The sequence below is a fragment of the Ammospiza nelsoni genome, chromosome 8, assembly GCF_027579445.1.
Source record: "Ammospiza nelsoni isolate bAmmNel1 chromosome 8, bAmmNel1.pri, whole genome shotgun sequence".
In the NCBI taxonomy this organism is placed as follows: Eukaryota; Metazoa; Chordata; class Aves; order Passeriformes; family Passerellidae; genus Ammospiza; species Ammospiza nelsoni.
The window spans coordinates 6,780,879-6,801,956 of NC_080640.1; the positions used below are offsets into that span (position 1 = coordinate 6,780,879).

Genomic DNA, 21,078 nt, shown 5'->3' on the forward strand with positions numbered 1-21,078 from the left:
TCAGCCCCTGTGGCTCCAGATTGTGGGGCTCTCAGGAAATGATTTATGCCCATTAACAAGATTACTCCAGACTAAGACAACAGATTGTTGGTCCTGTGCAACTGCACAATAAAGGTTACATTGACCAGGTGAGCAGCTGTGGATTATTAGAGCCTAATTACCAATTAGAGTGCTGCAAATCCACTGGTTCCAACCTTGCTGTCGCACAGCTCCATGTGAGCACCTCTTGCTGGCTCTGTCCTGGCTGGAACTCTGGCTCTCTGCTTCCCTGCCAGTGAGGACTGGGGAGGATTTATGGCAAGAATATGTTCCTTGAGGTTCTGAACCAATGAACCACTGAATATGTGTGGAGTTCAAAAAGAACATGTAGGGTCAGCAGGGACAGAGTGACCTGAACAGACAGAACAGGTCACTTCAGCCTCTGCCAAAACCTGAAAGGAAAGCTCACACAGGAACTGAACTGTAAATATGTAGTTATAAATGTTATTTATGCCTCTGCTTCCTTCTCTGTGTGGGTCTTGGGCATGAACACATTTTGGTCCTAGCTACTCTCTCTCTCTCATGCTAAGGAGTTCAAAGCTGCAGCCAGGATGGTGATGATGAAAATAGCTATTATTTTTTTATGGTTTTTGAGGCTGATATGAAGAAAAACAAGGTTAAAACTACAAATTTTCTTTCAGACTAATGAAAACAAGAAGGGGACACACATGGCAGAGGCATTGACTGGCTCTGGTGGTTGAGGGGCTGGCACAGCTGGGCTCACAGAGAGAGACTGATAAAAGCACTGGAGTCAATCACAGAACCACAGAATGGTTTGGGTTGGAGGGGAACTTAGACCCCATCTCCTTCCAACCCCCTGCCATGGACAGGGACACATTGCACTGGACCTGGGTGCTCAGAGCCCAATCCAACCTGGCCTTGGGCACTTCTAGGTATCCAGGGGCATCCACAGCCTCTCTGGGCACCTGTGCCAGGGCTGTTGGATAAGGCAGGTGGTTACAAAGGGCACCTTTTGCCCACCCTCTTCACAGGACAGCCTTTTGCCCACTCTTTTCACAGCACAGCCTTTTTTTTTGTCCACCCTTTCACAGGACAGCCTTTTGTCCACCCTTCACTCTGCCCCTGCCAGAGCATCCTCCTCACAAAGAGCCCTGTGTCACATGCTGGGCTTTGTGGATAGCTCCTCACAAATTTCACCATCAGGAAAAATAATGTGCTTCTGACCCACAAAACCTTATCAGCTCTGCCCTGAAAGCGTGCCAGGGTGGGAAGTGAACTGTTCACTTCCTATGGCAAAGCCATCACTGGTGTTTGCTCTGCCAGGACTTTGTTAGGGCGGAGGGAACTTGTATTGTTTCAGGAGCTGCAAACCTGTTCTCTGAGCCAGGTGTGTCTGGTCTTCCGTGAAAAGAGATAAAAAAATGGTTTTTGCAGAGCATACTCCTTGAATGAAACCAATTCCGAAATTTGTTTTTGAAAATCTACATTTTCAGTAATTATAAAAGAAAGGAAAACAAGCTCCAAAACTTTCAGAAAACCTAAAAAACAGTGATTATTTGCACAGACTCATATGAGTGGAACATCCTGTTGCTGGCTGTACAAACTCAAAGCCAGTGCCTGGTGAAAACCAGCACTTGACTAAAACTCTAAATCCTTCTTGTTCAGCTATATTTGATTGAAAAATAAAAATCCCTGTACAGAGTGTGCTACTCATTTGAAAAAGAAACATACTGGTCATCTTAACCAACTGTGAACACAGAGCTTGAAACAAGCAATCATTTCTCTCTAAGCTTTGATATATTGCTGGAATTTTGTAGAAGTAATAAAGGTAAAAGCTTAACAGTAACCAAAGAGCTCATTAGTGGTAAGGAAGAGTCTTTCTATTGATAACCCAGATATTTTCTGTTTGATTTATACAATCACACATTTTAGCTGATCATATACATTGACCTGCAGAGGAGCTGTGGCATCCTCACTAAACAATACAGGTAAGAAAAGTCCTTCTCAACTTGCAGCAATATTCGTGAAAAAGTAATTTTGTGGTGGTGTACTCATATTTGTGGAGGTGATATGTATTGGTGATAAGGGGAAATGAGAGAGAAATGAAACTGTCTCCCTCATTTAAAGCTTTTGTGTTTAGATCAGTTCCACAGATCAAGCACAGGTTTTGAATACACAACACTGTGAGTCCAAAAATGCTACTTAGCCCTCAGCTGGATACTTTTTATGAGATTGAAAGGAAGCACTCAGACAATATTTATATATATATTAGGTTTAATAGCATATATATACACTATATATATAGTGTATATATATACACACACTGTAAATATATATATAGTAAATATATATAGGCTATATATATATATATATGTATGTATGTATGTATATATACACCATAAAACCTAAACAAGGTAGTTTTTGCTTCAAAACCTGAAATATCTGTCATTGGATTGTGTTGGTTGTTTTAAATATTGCCACCTATGATGGGCATATTGACTGCTTAAACCAAAGTGTTCTACAAGTCCAAATTTCTGCTGCATGTTATTTTCTGAAAGGAATAATTCTCTATGAAAACAGCTTACATATAAAATATTATGCAGATCATATGTTCACTAAATACAATTTGGAGTTTATTTCCTGCAGAGATTAATCTCATAGAATGTTTGGGAGGACTGAAGCTGCTTCTCTGGGGAGTGGTTACACAAAATGCTAACAGTGAAATCAAATTTATTATTAACACAAAAATTTGAATATTATATATACTTTTTAATCTTCATGTTAACATCATCGGTACTTTCATTTGGAGAGGAGTTTTAAGTCACTGATATTGGTGTTTATAAGCTTGATCCTGGCCCAAATAAATTTTCTGTAAAGTCCCATTTAAACATATTTTTTTCAAGACATCGTATATTTGCAAGAATTTAGAGGGAGCAATTAGGAGGCTGGGCAATGTCATGTACTAATGGGAATGTGGGACCCACTGAACCTGGTGATGAACATGGCATCAGCAAAGTTGGACATTTGTGCCCTTTTCCCTGAAGTCCACACAAATTTCCCTTTGATTCTCTCCTCAGACAGCTCCACACAGCAAGAGCTGCTCATCTCAGTGACAGCAGGGAAGGGATCTGAGCCCTGCCTACAGTTTCAATATCATCTTTGCCTCATGTGGGTGCCACAGGATTATTGACAATTCACAATCTTTGTGAATTGCAGTGTCTTTTGGCCTCCTATAACTATATGGGAGATATTTCAACAGAATCACAGAATAATGAGGTTGGAAGAGACCTCTAAGATCATCAAGTCCAACCTGTGCCCTAACACCTCACCTAGACTACAGCACCAAGTGCCATGGCCAGTCTTTTTTTAAACACATCCAGAGATGCTGATTCCACCACCTCTCTGGGAAGAGCATTCCAGTGCTTTATTATTCTTTTGGTGAAAATTTTTTTCCTAATATCCAACCTGTACCTTCCCTGATGTAGCTTGAGGCTGTGTCCTCTGGTTCTGTCAGTGCTGCCCGGTGGAAGAGATCAACCCCACCTGTCTGCAGCCTCCCTTCAGGAAGGTGCAGAGAGCAATAAGGTCACCTCTGAGCCTCCTCTTCTCCAGGCTAAACACTCCCAGTTCCTTCAAACGTTCCTCACAGGGCTTGTGTTCCAGGCCCCTCACCCCTTGTTGCCTCCTCTGGATGCGCTCAAGCATCTCAACATCCTTCCTAAACTGCAAACACCATCTCTGCAAAGGCTGGTATAAAAACCCAAGGTTTCAGGAGCTGGGGGAAAAGTGTGAGATACTAATGGCTGACGTGCAGCTACTTTGGAAAGGGTGTAAACGTTTAGAAGTGTTCACCAAACTGATTTCACTAAAATATTCCTCCAGAAGGCAGCAATCCAGGGAGAATTAAGAGAATTAAGAGGAATCTGTTTGAAACGCTAACCTGGGCTAAAACAGCAGTGTGGGATGGAGCAGCAGCAACGCCATACCTGTTAGTCAGGGGCCCTATGAAGGGGTTGGTCATCAGCTGCACTGTTGCTTTTGAGGCAAACAAGAGGCCGACGCGGACGTTCTCGTTCAGCAGCTCCTTGTCATCCTTGGGGCAGTCAGAGGGGGCCGGAGTCACCCTGACAGCCATGGGCTCTGTCTGGCTCTGAGGCAGCTCTGCACGCTGTGTCCTGTCAGACTCGTTTCCAGCGAGCACGGTGGAGTTGTCGTAGTAGGAGAAGATGCTCTGGAAATTGTCCATGGTTGCTGAGGGGAGGTTGGGTTTAGCAGTCTGGATTTCTGTGGCGTTTTTCTGGTGTTCGATGCTGTAAAGGTAACTGGGAATTATTGGCACTGGAAAAACAAATAGAATACATTGGCGTCTTACTGTCAGGTTACTTGGAAGTGGAATCACCAAGCTGCTTGCTCTGCCATCGATCAGGAAATACAAGGCTTTGTATTTCAGAAACACAGAATTGAAAGAGAAATTTGCTCATGGGAAAAAACACACCTGTAACTCAGAAGTGCAGTTTAAAACAAAAAGTTCATTTACACTGATCTTTATTTTTGCCAGTTTTCATAAGATTCCCATGAGGTTTTCTATGAATACATCATTAAGCAAAATATCAAAAATATCAAAACCCATGTCTGAAGCCTCTTTGTTGCAGGTGGCTGCACAAGTCCTTTTATTAGGCTGTGAAAGCATGAATAATGAGAAGAGCATTGGAATGATTATTAAACAAAAATATAAAAAAATACTATATAAAACATTTTTAAAATAAACCACCAAAATATTGATAGGTACTAGCCATAAGAAGGAAAAAAAGTAACAAACCTATATCAAGGAATCAGAAATAATATGCCTATATTTGCATTGGCAATAATTGTCTCATTATTTTGAAATTTACATTGAAAAGATCATCCAGAAGGAACCATGTTTATATGTTTTAGGATCCTGGCTGCAATTTAATTGCATTAATATGTATCTCAAACATTAGGATTTTAGAGTTTGTAAAAACAGATGTCAGGTTCATTCATTTTAATACAAGTGAGAAAACCATCCCTTCCCATCTTGCATTTCATCCTGAAAAAGTTCAGCCTCCCAAATCTGCAAGTTATAATAATTTCTAGGGCCTCTAGCATACTTATTACTAAACAAGCAATTAAATATTACTAATATTATATGGAAATATATCAATGTAAAAAAAATCCAAAATCAACTGCTAAAAATATATATTTTCTTAACTAAGGTCTACCTTGTGGCATCAACTTTTAAGCTGAAACCCCTTCAAGAAATTCAGGAGTCAGATTCAGAAGCTGAGTCTGAAGCATCATCTGAGAGCTGAGCCCTGCACAGACAGAGCCACTTCCAGGAGAACCATGAGCATTCAGGTGTGTCTGTGTGCACATCCATGAGCCACTGGTTCCTCTGGACTATATTCTTTTATTTCATATAAACATTTGAATGGGAGGAGTTCTAAGTCTACCAGAGAAAAACATTCAACTGTTTTATTTGAGTAGATTTCTGAATCTTGACACTGTGCCACTGAAGCCATTAAAAGTTGGATCTTAGACTTTGATCAAAACTTTTATTATTTTATTAAACTTACTCATGGAAGTGCTTTTCTTAAAAGTGACCTAGATAATTTTCTTATTAACCTATCATTTTAAGACCAATGTGGGGGAAACAGAACTATCACAAGGAAACAGGCATCTCCAATGTTATCTAGCCTGTTGTTTCAGTTGCACGACCACAGGAGAAAAAACGATGATGAGCTAAAAATACTGTTATCTGTCATTCTACAAAGTATTAGTGGCGTTTAGCAGGAAAAAGGCAAAAAAGAGAAAATAAAAAGAGGGGAAAAGGAGTTATTAAGACCTCTTTATACCATTCCTTATCTCGCAATTAACATGGAAATAAAGCAAGACTTTGATGTCCACGGCGGCGCGTTTGCAATGCCTGCAATATAATTCACGGTTAAAAATAAAATTAATCAGTGTTTGAAAACGCTGGGTTTGAGAGCATTAATCGGGCATTCGGGCAGCACATCTGCAGCAGCCGGGGCAGGGACAGCAGCCCGAGCCCGCTTCACCTACCGACCACGGTGAGCAGCATGTTGTCCAGCAGCAGCGCGATGAAGACGATGAGCAGGATGAGCTTGCGGGACTGGCGGCTCTCCCGCAGCCAGCGGAGCAGCCCGAGCTCGGCCCAAGCCATGCTCCGGCCCGGCGCGGACACGCGGGGACCGGGGGGACACGGGCAGGACACGGGTGGGGACCGGCGGCAGCCGCGCTCCTGCAGCCCCGCTCGCCCCGCGCTGCGCTCCCGGCGCGACCCCGGCGCCGCTCGGCGGGAGCGGGAGAGGAGGAGCGGAGGGAGGAGGAGGAGGAGGAGAGGAGGAGAGGAGGAGAGGGGCGGCTCCTCTGGTCCCCGTGAGAGCCGGGGAGCGCTGGCCAGCGGTGCGGGGCACGGGGGGCTCCTCTGCTCTGCTCTGCTCTGCTCTGCTCTGCCCTCCTCTCTGCGCGCCCCCACCACAGGCGGGGATGCTCCGGACAGCCGGGGCGGGGCCGCGCCAGAGCCTCTGAGTGCCCGGTGGGATGTGCCAGAGCCTCTGTGTGCCCGGTGAAACCTCTGTGTGCCCAGCGGGATGTGCCAGAGCTTCTGTGTGCCCGGTGGGATGTGCCAGAGCCTCTGTGTGCCCGGTGAAACCTCTGTGTGCCCAGCGGGATGTGCCAGAGCTTCTGTGTGCCCGGTGGGATGTGCCAGAGCCTCTGTGTGCCCAGTGAAACCTCTGTGTGCCCAGGGGGATGTTCCAGAGCCTCTGTGTGCCCAGAGAACCTCTGTGTGCCCAGGGTGATGTGCCAGAACCTCTGTGTGCCCAATGAGGTGTGCCCAATGAGATATGCCAGAACCTCTGTGTGCCCAGCAAAATCTCTGTGTGCCCAGTGGGATGTGCCAGAACTCCTGTGTGCCCAGCGGGATGTGCCAGAGCCTCTGTGTACACAGAAAAACCTCTGTGTGCCCAGTGGGATGTGCCAAAATCTCTGGGTGCCCAGGGGAACCTCTGTGTGCCCAGGGGGATGCACCAGAACCTCTGTGTGCCCAATGAGGTGTGCCCAATGAGATATGCCAGAACCTCTGTGTGCCCAGCAAACCCCTGCATGCCCAGAGAACCTCTGTGTGCCCAGCAAAGTCACTCAAATTTTGTGCTCAGACACCAGAGCACATCAGTGCTGCCTTTGGCCAGCCACAAGGAACAACTGCCTAAAATTAGGAATTTCACACAATCATAGAATATCAGAATGGACCCACCAGGATTATCGTGTCCAGCCCTGTGCAGGACACCCCAAGAATCCCACCTTGTGCCCAAGAGCTTTGTCCAAACATTTCCTGAGCTCAGGCAGGCTCAGTGCTGTGCCCACTGTCCTGGGGAGCCTCAGTGCCCAACTGTTGCAGCAAGGTAGAAAAATCATAAATAAAGGCTTCATAAAATCAAGGCTGCTCTCCTGGAAGCAGTGGCTGGCCTTGTCAAAGCCAGCATTTTGTGAGTTCCCATGTGAAAGCAATCCTGTTGTGAGCAATTTGTTAACATAACAAGCTATTTCTGGGGAAAAACATAACTTGCACCTGCATAAACGGTTTTACACAGAAAAATGAAAATTATCTTCCACAAACAACTGTCCCTACACATAGACACCAAGGGTTTGAGTGACCAATCAATGCAGAATAACAATTTGTTACTAACCAGTAAAGGAAATTGGCCAGAAATCTACCAACCAATTGGGGTCCCACACAAAGTCTGCAAAACTGTATAAAAAGGAGTTATGTGAATAAAGAATGGCCTTTTTCAACCATGAAGAAAATGGAGTCCCGTGTGATTTATTCCCATGCCCAACCACTGGTCATAAACTTCCTTTTAATACCCAACGGAAACTTCCCTTAACTCAGCTTCATGCCTTTCCTTGAGTCCTGTGACTGATGATGAGAGGGAAGAGATCAGTATTTGCCCCTCATAAAGTTATTAAAGACCACAATGAGGTCTCCTTTCTTTTTTTTTTTTTTTTGGTCTTCTCCTCATGGCATTCCAAGTGTTTGACTCAGCCTTATCAATTTCTTCCCAATTTATATTAAAAAAGAGGTTAACCACATTGAACTGGCCAAGAACACATTCTAACAAAGGTTTCCACTTCTGTAAAACTCTTGTCTTTCCTATCACACAGCACACTACTTTGATTTAGTCACCAAATACTGAGCTCTGTGAACTGTTCTTTGCTTCACTTTTGGAAAAACCAAAGGGAGAAGTCTCTTGAGGAGCTCAGTAGCCCCAGATCCAAATGTCATGCTGAAGATATTGACACCATCACCGCACAGGTCATTTATTTCTGTGGCTGCACTGCCTGCAGTGCATTTAATCTGTTTAGTGTTTCCATCTCCCATGTGTTGCGATTTCACTGCTGATGCAGGTTTCTTAGGAAAGTGCTCAAACTTCTGCTGGTGCCTCTGTGGCAGCAGCCTTTTCCTGCTGTGAACACCCAGATTGGGAACAAAAGACATGTACACTGGAATTTTGCCAATGTCAGTTATAACAGGAGATAAATGTTTATGGTCTAAATTGCTCTCTTGGGTCTTAACCCATCTCTGGATGAAGTTTAACAGGTCTTGGAAATGGGAATAAATTTTCAGGGCAGTGGGTTATTTGCTATGCACAGATTTTTTTTTATAGAGTTAAAAATGGGAGAGGATCTGCTGACAGCTCAGCACTCTTTGGTTTGCATGCAGGTAGCTTTGATTTTATTTAAAATGCCCACCACACATTATTTCTAAACAGAACCTATTATGCCAGCACATGGCAAGTATCACCCAAAGCTATTAATGGGTTATTGATTCTTGAATGATGGCTAATAATTGGTTTGGGGTTGTTAAACTTTTTTAACCAGCAGCTTCAGCAGCTGGACACATTCACATTTGAAGCTGAATTTTCAAAAAAGGACTTCTGTATTCAGAGGAGATAGAAAAATACAATCAACTGGACTGAAGTGATAGAAAAATACAATCAACTGGACTGAAGTGAGAAGAAATGTTTCATCTTTCAGGTGTCAGATACTGAAGGCACTGGCTAAAAAGTGACATTATTTGGTTGACAGCCTGCATGGATAGCAGTAGGAGGAGGGCAGCACCAGCTCTGGTCAGCAGCAGGAGCAGCATTAATATGGAATGCATGTCAGTGGAATGTCAATAATTCTACCAGGAAAATGTGGGCCTGGGTATTTTTTGTTCTCAACCGTTCACAGGAGAGAGAATCAACAGCAATGCTTTTGCTTTGTCACCTGTCAAAAAGCAGATGTGGAGAGAAATAAGATGTTTTTCTGATCATTCCTAAAGAGGGGCATGACTGTAGAAGCAATTTATTTCTATCTCTTGGAATCAATGACATGACAGGGGGGAAATGACAATGACATTTTCCTTCCTGTGCCTCCTCTCTCAGTCCTTTCTTGTGGCATTTTTCTCCTCCTCATCCCTCTCTTGCTGTGGTGCTACAACACACTGACAATATCTGCTCACTTTGCTGGAGTTTTACATCACTCCCTTTATCCTGGTTTCTCTTGCCTTCAGCTAATTGATTGTTTGATGAATGATGCTGAAATATAAATGCAGAATCATGCCTGTTCTATTAGCCTGGGTAGACAGAAGAGCCCTCAAAACCACCCATCTGCATGTGAAGATGCCTGTTGGTACCTGGATATTTTGCTTTCCCCATCCAGCTGATGGAATTGGGGTTCCCCAGGCAGGGAGCAGGGCAGAGCCTGCCAGGTTTGCTGCTCTGCAGCTGTGAACTGCATTCAGGCAAAAAATTATTCCCTCACTAAAACCCATTTGTCTTCAACCAGCCATCTCTGTGTCTACTGAAGAACAAGCAGAAAAGGAATAGCCACAGCCAAAATCAGCTGTTGATGATTATAAGGTTTTCCTATCCTGTAATTTCTAATTAAGATTGCTCAAAAAAGAGTGAAGAAAAGCCAGGGAGTTGTTTCTTCCTGTTGTTATTTTAGCTTTCAACAGAACAGTGGAGCACAAATGCTTTCATGCTTTGAAAAATGCTGGTCAGCTCCATTTTATTTGCTTTGACTCCTTTAACTATACACATGCTTATTAGACCCATATTTAATAATGTGATCACTTTATTAATTTTAATAAGAAATTAATATGAAATAAACTTCTAATAAGAACATTTTAAAATAAATAAACTCTGAAATTAGTTCCAAAAGCATATATTTATTTAGAAATAAAAATTTTCAGGACTTATAAATGCTTTCCATCCCTGGGAGTGTCCAAGGCCAGGTTGGATGGGGCCTGGAGCAATCTGGTCAAGAGGAATGAGATGATCATTAAGACCCTTTCCAACCAAAAGCATTCTGTGATTCCATTGCAAGCACCAGGGAGAAGTGGAATTTTGCTCATTTGCCTACAGGTTCCTTAAATGTTAAAATTTAGGAAAAGCCCTCCTGGTTCTCACAGCCCAGTCAGAGAAGTGCATTACCTTGCTGACTTCTTTGGGAAAATAATCCCTTTTGAAGCTGTCTCTTTTTAAGATTTACATTTATTTTTAGTGCTTGGAGTTTTAATTTGCAATACTTCATCATTTACTCAGCTTTCTGTATGAATTAATCATTGGCAGCTATTGCTGCTGGGGAAGAATTCCTGCTATAAATAATTCTTACCATTTAAGTTGGAAGCCATACCTGGCAGCTTATATTTTACTAATAGCAAGTAATACCCTTAGCCAGCTTTTCTCATCCTTTGCAGCCCTTTCCAGACTTTTTTTCCCCCCTCTGTGCCCGACAGCCATGCTGCTAATTAGTCTGCAGTGAGACTGGGTGGGAGTTAGTTCCACTGAATAATGCATCTCCTCTTCTCCAGGCACACAGGGTGTGCATTGTGTTTTAATCTGCAGAAATTATAACCTACAGAAAGTGTACGTGTGGATGTGGATTTCTATATTTGCAAAAGTGAATGTGTATTTCTATCTATACAAAAGTGGATGTGTATTTCTATATACACAACTGCTCACTATGGCATGGAATGTTCAGAGGAGAGAGGGGAAAAAAAAAGCAGAAATTTTGCTTGTGAGAGAATCACTGACCAATTCATCAATAATGCTAAATATCTGTTTGGCTGAACAGCTGTGTGTGTGATAACCAGGTCTGACATGCTCTGAGGGGGCAATTTTTAAAGCTGGAAAGGCTCAGGGTGGAGAAAGGGGGAGAAGAAGAGGGATAGAACAGCTCCTGTGTCTCTGCTAAAAAGGAGTAAAATATCACTTGTTCCCTTTGAATAGAAACAACAACATTAATTTCAATGTCAGAATACAGGGCAGACACTTCCACATCCAGCAAGAAACTGTGCAGGAGGTGTTTACAGATGTAGGAAAGCTGTCGTGGAAGAGTAGGTGGAAATACGAACATAAATAGGTGATTCTTTGTTGTGATGCTTTTGGAAGACCACACATGTATATATGTGTCATGGACAAAATCCTGGACTTCTACACATAATGGCAGATCTATATGCACTGAATAATTTAACCTCTTCAAAAATAAAGACTTTCAAGTTAGGGCACTTATTTCTAAAATATTGTTCACACGTAATCACTACTAAAATAGTAGTAGCAGTCTGAGATGGTGTTCCCTCAGGTTTGCTTTGTACAATTCACACTGAAAACAAATCAAAAATACAATATTGTGAGGGTTTCGATGAAGGTCTGAAATTTTCGTTGCATTTCACATTTAGGAAATTTGATTCTACGGTAAGATGTCTTTAAAATTTATTTTTTAAAGTATTTTGCTATGCACATTAGAAAAAAAAGCATTTGACAATTCTGTACTTGGGGAACTGCTTGAGCAGAAAAGCATCACTTAATCCTGCTCCCTGTCTAAACCCCTGAAGAAAACACATCACCTGGGACACTTAAACGAGTTACAGCATAAAAAGGATGTTTAGGTTTAGCTGGGAACATATTTGTCTACATATATACGTGGTGGCTAAAGTATATATATATATATATATATATATATATATATATATAACCATTGGTTTTATATATTTTTATATATATATAGGATATTAAGATATACCTGAATGTATTCCAGGTATATCCTCATCTTTTGGACTTGCCTGAGAATTTAACCTCAAGAACAGGAGGCAGGAGAGGAAGGAGAGGCAGTGCCCTCCATCCCACACCCCACAGCATCATCATTTCTCTGCTGGCTTCTTGCACCCAGAATATTTTCATTCCTGAGAGCAAACATTGCCAAGAGCTGCATGGGGCAGAGGATTTAATGTTTCTGTGCTCATGAGCTGTCCAGGAGAACCATCACCCTGCAAGATGCCCAGGGAAGCTATTTTCAGCATTTCCATGGCATTTCCATTTTGTCTGAGCACTCTGGTGTTACTGACCACAGGTTAGTGATGGAGAGATCTGACATGCTTCATCTGACAAGAAAAAGAGGCTCTGCCAAGCACATTAAAAGCTGGAAAATAACTGGGCTAAATAACACCTTGTTGTATCTGTTCCTTCCAAGCTGGTTTTCCCTTTGGAGTGAACGCAGCCCTGGGGCCACTCTTAGCTCTGTGATCAATGGGGAGAAATGCTGCTCTCAGTTTTACAAATCTAATTATTTTCTTCAGAAACCTGTCTGAAACTAAAAAGCCTCTGACAAAAAAAAAAAAAAAAAAAAAAAAAAAAAAAAAAAAGTCCTTCTTATCCCTGGAGCTCAGAGGAATTCAGTCATTGCATGTGAATTGTGTTTATATTGACTGCTTACATGTCTTAGAAACTGGTGTCTTCCAGGTGGCTCTGCAGGAAAACACAGCTCCCTCCAGGCACCAACTGTGAACTCCTTTTATAAGGAAAAACGTTCAGCATTGAGAATGCAGGATGAGTTTGTGTTCACAGACACAGGTACACAAAGGGATGCGTGTGCCTAAGATCAGTAATTCAGGATAATGGTGCACAACCCACTCAGCCTGGGAATTCTGGTGGAGAACAACATTCCTTGTTCTTTAACACATTTTAAATGCAGTTGGCTTTAAGAATGTTAAACCAAGCTGTAACTTTGTCTCTTTAAAGGGCAAGTTAAGTGTGAATTAAATAAAACAAGATTCATCTGCCATTTTTAAGAATTACGATGTCACAGTAGACTCCCTCAAATACACAATCATCAGTGAAAGAGGCTTCAAAAAAGCTGCCTTGCTTAATTAAGATTTAATTGCAAATCCTACCCATCATGAAAAGTGAATCCACTCTAAAATCCTTGAATTGTCTGCCAGACCTACCTCTAAATGTATTATCCTGGAATAAACCCTGTGGAAAATTCATAATGCAAAACCAGCCCACCGCCCTGAGCAGGTGTGACCTGCAGGCTGCTGAATGCTGTGATTGCTTCCCACAGATTATCATTTTAGCTACACCTGGGCTGAATGGGCTCTGCTGATGCAGCAGCCTCATGGGTCCTAATGAAATAATTATGGGATAAGAGCACAAAGAAACAGTCAGAGCTTGCAAGAAAACAAACACCTCTAATGCAGGAACAAAGATACTAGATCAGCTTGGGGACAAAAAGCTTTTGTATGGCCTTATTTATATTGCTGGCATAAATGAAATCTCTTCAGAGCTTTATGCAATGTGTTAGATGTAAGTGCAGTCAATGAGAAATGTTAACTGCCTGCTCTGGAGGAAATCACATTAGTTTTACAGGACAAGGCTTTACATGAAATCTCCTGGTCTTACAGGAAAGAGGGGAAGGCAGAAGAAGAGGTTTCTGCCACCCACCTACATTTGCAAGTAGGAAAAAACCTAAGAAGTCAATGGGCTTTTCTTTTGATAGGTGATAGAGGCCAAGTTGATTGGTGAGATCTACCAAGAAATAAATATATTCAAAATAAAAATGCACGAGAGCCTCTAAAATATCTGAGGGTTAAAAATTGACATTGAACAGTTCATTGAATCCTTGCAAAATACACTTCTAAGACTGCTCTGAAGAGTGCAGTAGAACATCAGTGAAATGTGGGGTGTGTGAGCTGCACCTCTCAGCCACTGTGACTCACTCAGGATCTCCCACTGCCAATGGGTGAAATTCAAAGATTTCTACTCTAGCACTCTGACAGACCTAAAAGTTACCCACATGTTTAATCCCTGACTTCAAGATGTGACTTTGCAGGACTTGATCTAAAATGTCTTAGCAATAATTATAAATATATAAGTATTTTTTAAAAGCATTTTCTATTGTGTAACTTTTAATTAGAAATTGTATTTCTCTGAAATATCTGTTCTAGAGTCAATGAAGAGAAAAAATACTAAGTTTGTATCCTACATGAGTTTGTTGAATTCTTAACACAGAAAACCATTATTTACAATCTAAAATGACTGAGACCCTTTGCTTCAACAAACCAGTCACAATCTCTTAGATACCAGCATACACAACTGGAAATGCTGCAGTAAATTTTTTGAGCCAAGTTCCTTTCTAAAGATCTTAATTGATTTTCTTCCACCAATACAGCTTGTGGTTTGACTCTGATTTCCAACAGGAGATTTTTTTTTTTTTTTGTCCCTTAGGCTGTATAATTTTCGTATGAGTTTAAACACACTTGGAAAAATAAGAAGCCCTGCCTGGGAGTACAAATTGCACTGCTGTGCTTAGTCACAAATGGCTGAGCACAATGAGATTTTACAATAAACCAGAAATGTCTGTGTTTTGTTGTGTCAATAAATGTTCCAGTGATGCTCTTAAAGACAATAAATTACTGGTAATGGAACACTATCCCCAGCATGTAGAACTCATTTTCCACTTCCAGGCATTCTCAGATTAGGTTTAAATTGCTATTAGAAAATCCTAAATGTGTTTGGTTGAAGGAAATCTTTTTAAAGCCTAGAAATAATCTGGCAGTGGCTGGTTAGAGCGGAGTTAGCAGGAGTATTCCTGGGGAGAGCAGTTTACACATATGGAAGGGAACTTGGCTCCAGCAGATCCTTACCACTCACAGAGGGAACAATACACAGAGATTTCAGAGCCTGTAATTTTTTACAGCTGCTCAAATGAAAGGGAACCATGTCAGTGCTAAGGAAATCATTGTGAGTTTGCAGCAGGGCTGGAACTCCTGGTCTGGGCTGCCCTTGGCAGAAATTTCCCCATAATGGTTGTTCTCCAAAAGCTTTTGAGGTGGCAGAATTAATGATGGGCATGGGAAGCAGGGCAGAAGGAGAACAGGGGAAGGGAAGAATCAAAAGTGAAGAAAACAGCAGAAAAACTGGTGTACAACCATTTTTTGTGAGTAGAGCTGTTGGTTTCCCTGGGGATCCACTGAAATCCATGGTGTATTTATCAGCAGTGCTCGTGTGCTGGTGGATGTTCATGTGCCCAGGCCTGAAGGTGCAAATCCTGGGGTGCTTACACACCCTCTTTCCTTCAGCAGTGGCTTTAGCAATAGCAAATCCAAGCAGGACAACCCTCCCCATTTTTTTCCTTATTAATGGCTGCAATTACAGAGCCCAGAAAAGTGTGTGTATTTATCAGTGAGCAACCTTCAAGACTGCCACACTCGTCCTGGTCCTACACTGAAAAATAGAGTTAAGTAGAAGTGCATAGCATTAAAAGGAACTTCTGTATTGACTTTCTGAGGTTTTCCAGAAAGAAATCCACAAGGGACTGAGGGGGAATTTTCTTAGGGACTAATTAACTTCATGCTCTATGAGAAATACCATTGCTAAACATAGACTCTGCTGGACTGCACTGCACTTTCTCCCACACTAATGACCCCAAAACATGGGGCAAATTATTCATTCCTGATCAATGCATTCAAATTAAAGAATTCATTTCCCTCAGCATAAATCCTGCTTTTTTTCATATTTTAGTTTGCTTTGTAGAAGCCTGAAATGAAGGGAGAATAAATTGGTGTTGTTAATGGATATATTTCCATTGGCTATAGCAGGGTTTGCCCATGGATGTCGTGTGTGGCCTGTGGTATGTAAATTAAAAATAAAGGTTACTATTTATTGTCAGAAACCATCAAAACTGGCTGTGCTCCCTTCTGTTTTCTGTCAGTTTTTCAAGCTTTTGTGAGTCTTGTCTAGTCTTAATGTGATAGATAATTTTGTTGTATGTGCAGAGGTCCATGAGCTCAGACATGTAATGTCACACTAATGTATAAACACATGTATTTATATGCAGGTGTGGATACAATACATTCATAAACTGAGATCTGCAGTTTTGCTTTCAATCCTACTAAAAAAAAATATATATAATATATGCACTGCAACTGGACATTTATATTGATTGAGCTTTTCCTGGTGTCGTTATGGACATTTTCCAAGGGAACACGACGAGTAAAAGCATGAAGCTGTGTTAAATGCATTCAGAAAAAGAGGAAGCAAATATGAGCCAGAGGGCTCCCAGCAGTGAAGAAAGTCCTGGCTGTCAGTGAACTTGCTGCATATTTTTATGTGATATTCCACTTTTAAGGCTCAAAACTTCCCTGGTGTGTTAGTGACAGCTTCTCAGGTCCTAGATGAGCCCTCAGTGGTACATGGGCTGGAGGATTTCCATGGATCTTCCAGGGGAAAGCAGTTCAATAGATTACCTCTTTACACCTGCACTCTCTCAGATGCCTTCATTTTTGCCATTTTATCCAAGTAACACAACAGAGGAGCAAAACTGGCCTGGTGTGAGATGGTTAAAACCAGGAATTAACAGGTACAATGGCAAGGAACTTCCATGGTGGTGTCTGGCAGGTGGAAAAGGAGGAGTGCAGGGGTAACAAAATGCCATCAGCCTACCCACAGGGGAGGAAAGAGATCAGCAAGGGTCTCCCTAGAGAGGGGAGTCTGGAGCAGCTCTCAGGTGAGACTTCACTCAGTCACTGGGAGCCCTGGTCAGCACCAATCCTCCTCTCAGGGTCCTGGGGGGAGAGATTCAGGCCTTGGATGTTGAAAATTAACTACAAATAAAGGGAGAGATTCAGGCCTTTGGTATTGAAAAGTTCACTACAAATAACAGAGCCAGTGCTGAATCTAAAGATGCATTTGAAGCCATGAACTGCGAAAACTAAGCTGAAGCCAGAGCTTTTCCTGACAGCATTAAAAAGGCTTAGTTTGGCAGCAAGAGATTTTCTTTTTCTTTAATATAGCAGAGTGCAACACAATGGATAAGACCACAGAAGCCATGAAATCGAAAAATGTGATTTGCTGAACACTTTAAAAACCTTCAGTACATCCATCTTTATCCAGGGAGCAGCCCATGAGCAGGAGAGTATTTCTGCAAAGGGAGTGAAGGGATTCCTCTGTGCATGACATCAAAGGTATTGAATTTTCACTCTATAACATTTTTGCCTTTCTGGAAAGGAAAGAGAACTTATGTAAAATCAGGATTCTGTGACATGGAGTATCTTCTTTGTCATGCAATCCTGGTTTTATATAATAAACATATATTTATATAATTAACATATATTTATATAATACATATTTATATAATATCTAATTATATAATTATGTAATTGATACATGTTTGTTTATTTACATAATAAGCATGTAGTATTAATGTAATAAACATAATCCTGGCTTTTTTTAAAAGTTATGTAAAGTTTATATAGTTTATAGTTTATAAGTCATATAGTTACATGCTGTAGTTAATAGCATATTGTTTATATATAGTTTAAAGTTTTATAAAGTTTACACAATTTTATATCATTTTTCCTTCCAGTTTCCTGTGTAAACAAAGGCAATCACAGAGCAAATATTTAGGAACAGCTTTTCCAAAGTCATAAATCCTTCTAGCTCCTCTGCTCTCCAGGGCAGCTCACCACAACTGGTGTTTGGACCCAGGGCAGGTCAGTCAATCCTCGTGAAGTTTAAACATCCTAGGGGAGGGAGGTTGCACAGTTAGATATTCAGATCTGACAAAGGTTCAGCATCCCAAGTGTGAATTTGGGTGGAGGTTTCCATCCTGCACCCCCTGTGACGCCGCCTGGGCGCTCCATCACATTTAACATCTCCAGGCACCAGATTTTCCCTGCAGGAAGAGTCACTGTCAATATTTATAGAGCCCGGTGAGACCTCCTCGCTGATGGAAAGTGTTTCACCATTATGAGTTTCCAGCTCTCCAGTGACATCTGATGAAATCATATTAAAGGTAATTATATTTGAGGGGCGCACGTCTAAGTTTTAATGAGCCTTTATTGTTATTCATTATCTGATTTCTTCATTTTCATTTTCTAAAGGTTTGTTTGCTTCATTCAGCTAAATTAAGGGAGAACCACGTTCATAGTCTCTTCCCTCCAACTTTCAGATCTTTCGCTGTGTTTTATGACTGGGCTGGTGAATATTTTTGCACACAATTTTCTGATTTTTACCTTCTAGGGACTCCAATCATATGTGAGAAGTTATGGACAAGAATAGCTTTATGAATAATAAACAGCCCCAGGTTTACAGGCTAGGATTTTTTGGTTTTTATTAAAGGAAATTCTTACATAAAGAAAGCTGGTTTTGCCTTTTCAGAAATGTCTGAAGTTAGTGGGACAAAATCCAGGCATTACAGATGCTTCACACGAGAATTATGTGCAGATTTAAAGCAGAAATCCCATTTTGACCACATATTCTGGATTGAAAGGGAAATGGACTGAGCATCACACTGACTTGTACTAAAGATGAATATCTGCTTTGGCTTAATTCATTATTTAAAGCCCTGACATGGGAAAAAGGCTCTGGATTTTAACAGGAGAGCATTTCTTCATTCAGTTTTTCCTTCTCTTTCTGTGCCTTTTCCATGAGGAGTCCAGTTAAGATATATCCACTGAAAGTGGCAAGTTTTATCTATAACCATAATTATAATTATAATTAACTATCTAGATTGCTTGCAATAAAGAAGGTGAAGAAGTGATGCCAGTTGCTTCCCAATAACTGTTCCTGATTTCTGATTAAAATTCTTTTTCCAGAGGAAATTAAACATGCTTTTGAAATTCTACATTGTGAACAATCATAAGGAAAAGCTTCTGATAAGAAATATGAAGCACCAAAATATTAATGACCTTTTTCACCTCCTGGGCAGTTTTTCAACATTGTATATATGTAACTGATTATTTTTTTGAAATAAATATTTTTAATTTCCTAAATTAAATAATGCTTTTTAAAATGTAAAACCTTTTTCCTGTTTTTGCTTAGATTTTCATGTAAGTATATAGTAGCAGATCCCTCATAACTTTAAGATACAGGCAAACCAAGGATCTGAGGATCAAGCTCCTGTAATCTTCAAGTGTTCTGGAAATTCAGAATTCAAATCTTGATATTTCTAAGTAACCTTTTTTTTTTTTTTTTGTAAGCTGGACATCTGAATTCTGGGCTGTTTGCAGTCTCAGTTTGGATCAAATTGTATCTTGAGCACCTCTAGAATTTCACTTGCAATCAAATACTATGTTTTTCTTTCTATATGATTTCTCTTTGTCAAAAATAATCAGGTGCTCCCACTTCTTTGCAAAAAAAAAAAAAAAAAACCAAAAATAAAAACCTCTGATTTAGTTCTGCTTTGAGCCTGCATCTACATGAAAGGAGATTTCAATAGGCTGTCTCCATTGCCTCTATTTTCAAATCACAATATTTGCACAGACTGCCTCTTCACAAGAATAAATAAAAGAGAGAAAGCAAAGCAACAAAAGGAAAATTCGAGGATAAAAGAAATAATTTGCAACCCTAGTGAAGGCGCGGCATCATGCTGCATCTTTGTTTTTCAGATAACCCAAACCAACTTCAAAGTTAGACTCCAAAGGCAGGATCAATATCCATAGCAACTAATTGCATTTTCTGCACCTGCTGGAGAGCGCAGGGGCTGCGTCCAGTGACACCAGAGTAGCCAGGCTGCTGCAAGGAGCAGAGCCTGGCTCAGGGTGTGCCTGGGGCACTCTCTGCCAGCTTCAGGATGCTCCCCTGCTGGTCTCACACTCCTTATGTTGTTAATAAACATACTGCCTATTACAGCGACCTGTGTGGGTCGCTGCTGGTGAGAGAGAGACGGTGAATCTTGTATCTTGAATCAGAAGGCTGAATTTATTAATATATGATATAATACATTATGACTATACTAAATAGAATATAGAGAGAAGTTTGCAGAGCTGCTAGCTAAGATAAGAATAGATAGAAAAGAAGCCCACAACAAAGTTGTGGCCAAGGACTCAGTCCCCTGGCTTGAACTGGTGATTGGCTCTTAATTATAAACATAGAAAATGAGCCAATCAAGGTGAATCCTATTGCATTCCACAGCAGCTGATAATAATTGTTTACCTTCTCTTCGGGGGCCTCTGGCCTCCCGAAGACGCAGAAATCTGAAAGAAAGGATTTCTGTGGAGAAATGTCTGCGACAACTGCCCTTCCTCTTCTGCTGTTCTTGACACCAAAAATATTCTCTAAAGAAGAATTAAATAAACTCTGTCCTTGTCCCTCAGCCCGTGAGTACACAGATCCTGGCACACAGAAATCGCTCCCTGTTGACCCCAGGCAGCGCCAGTGCCCTTGCACTCCTGCATGCAGCCCTCCCTGTGCTGTTTGGAGTAACCAGGTGTTGCTCAGGGCAGGAATTGCCTTTCCATTATTTAGTGATGCAGTGCATAACAAAATAATAAATAAAAATAAATCACTCCCAGTGCCTGGCTGGGCCTGCAGGCTCCCTCCACACCAGAGCCAGCCCCAACAGGAGCTCATCAGTGCCCTTTGCAGCACCTCCACCAGGCACCCCGAGCTGAGCAGGCTGTTACACTGCACCTGAGCATCACCACCCGAGCACAAACAGCACTGCCATCGACCATGCAGCAGGGCTGCCTCGGAAATGTTTACAAAAGCAGAACAATATCCTGGAGCTGGAACTGCTCCTCGTGGGTATTGCACAGGCAGGACACTCCCCTTCTTGCTGTTTATCAAATACTGCAATCCAGCTGAATTTCTTTGTGAGACAACAATCCATTCAGTGTAGAAGGCTGATAATATTAGATACCCTTTTGTGTGTGGTTAGTCCAATTTGATTGCACAGATAACATGTTTCTGTTTCTATTTGTCAGTTTTA

The 21,078-nt window shown here is 41.4% G+C and overlaps 1 protein-coding gene across 1 annotated transcript in view; it reads right to left on the reverse strand.

The window, feature by feature from the left end:
* Positions 1 to 6,250, reverse strand: part of SLC18A2 (solute carrier family 18 member A2) — a 29,073-nt gene extending 22,823 nt beyond the window's left edge. Inside the window, exons 1-2 of the mRNA XM_059476658.1 lie at positions 6,082 to 6,250; positions 3,987 to 4,338 (exon numbers count right to left, since the gene is read on the reverse strand). Of these exons, the coding sequence (XP_059332641.1) occupies positions 3,987 to 4,338; positions 6,082 to 6,202 (473 nt within the window). The 5' untranslated portion in view covers positions 6,203 to 6,250. The remainder of the gene's footprint in view (positions 1 to 3,986; positions 4,339 to 6,081) is intronic.
* Positions 6,251 to 21,078: the final 14,828 nt, after the last annotated feature.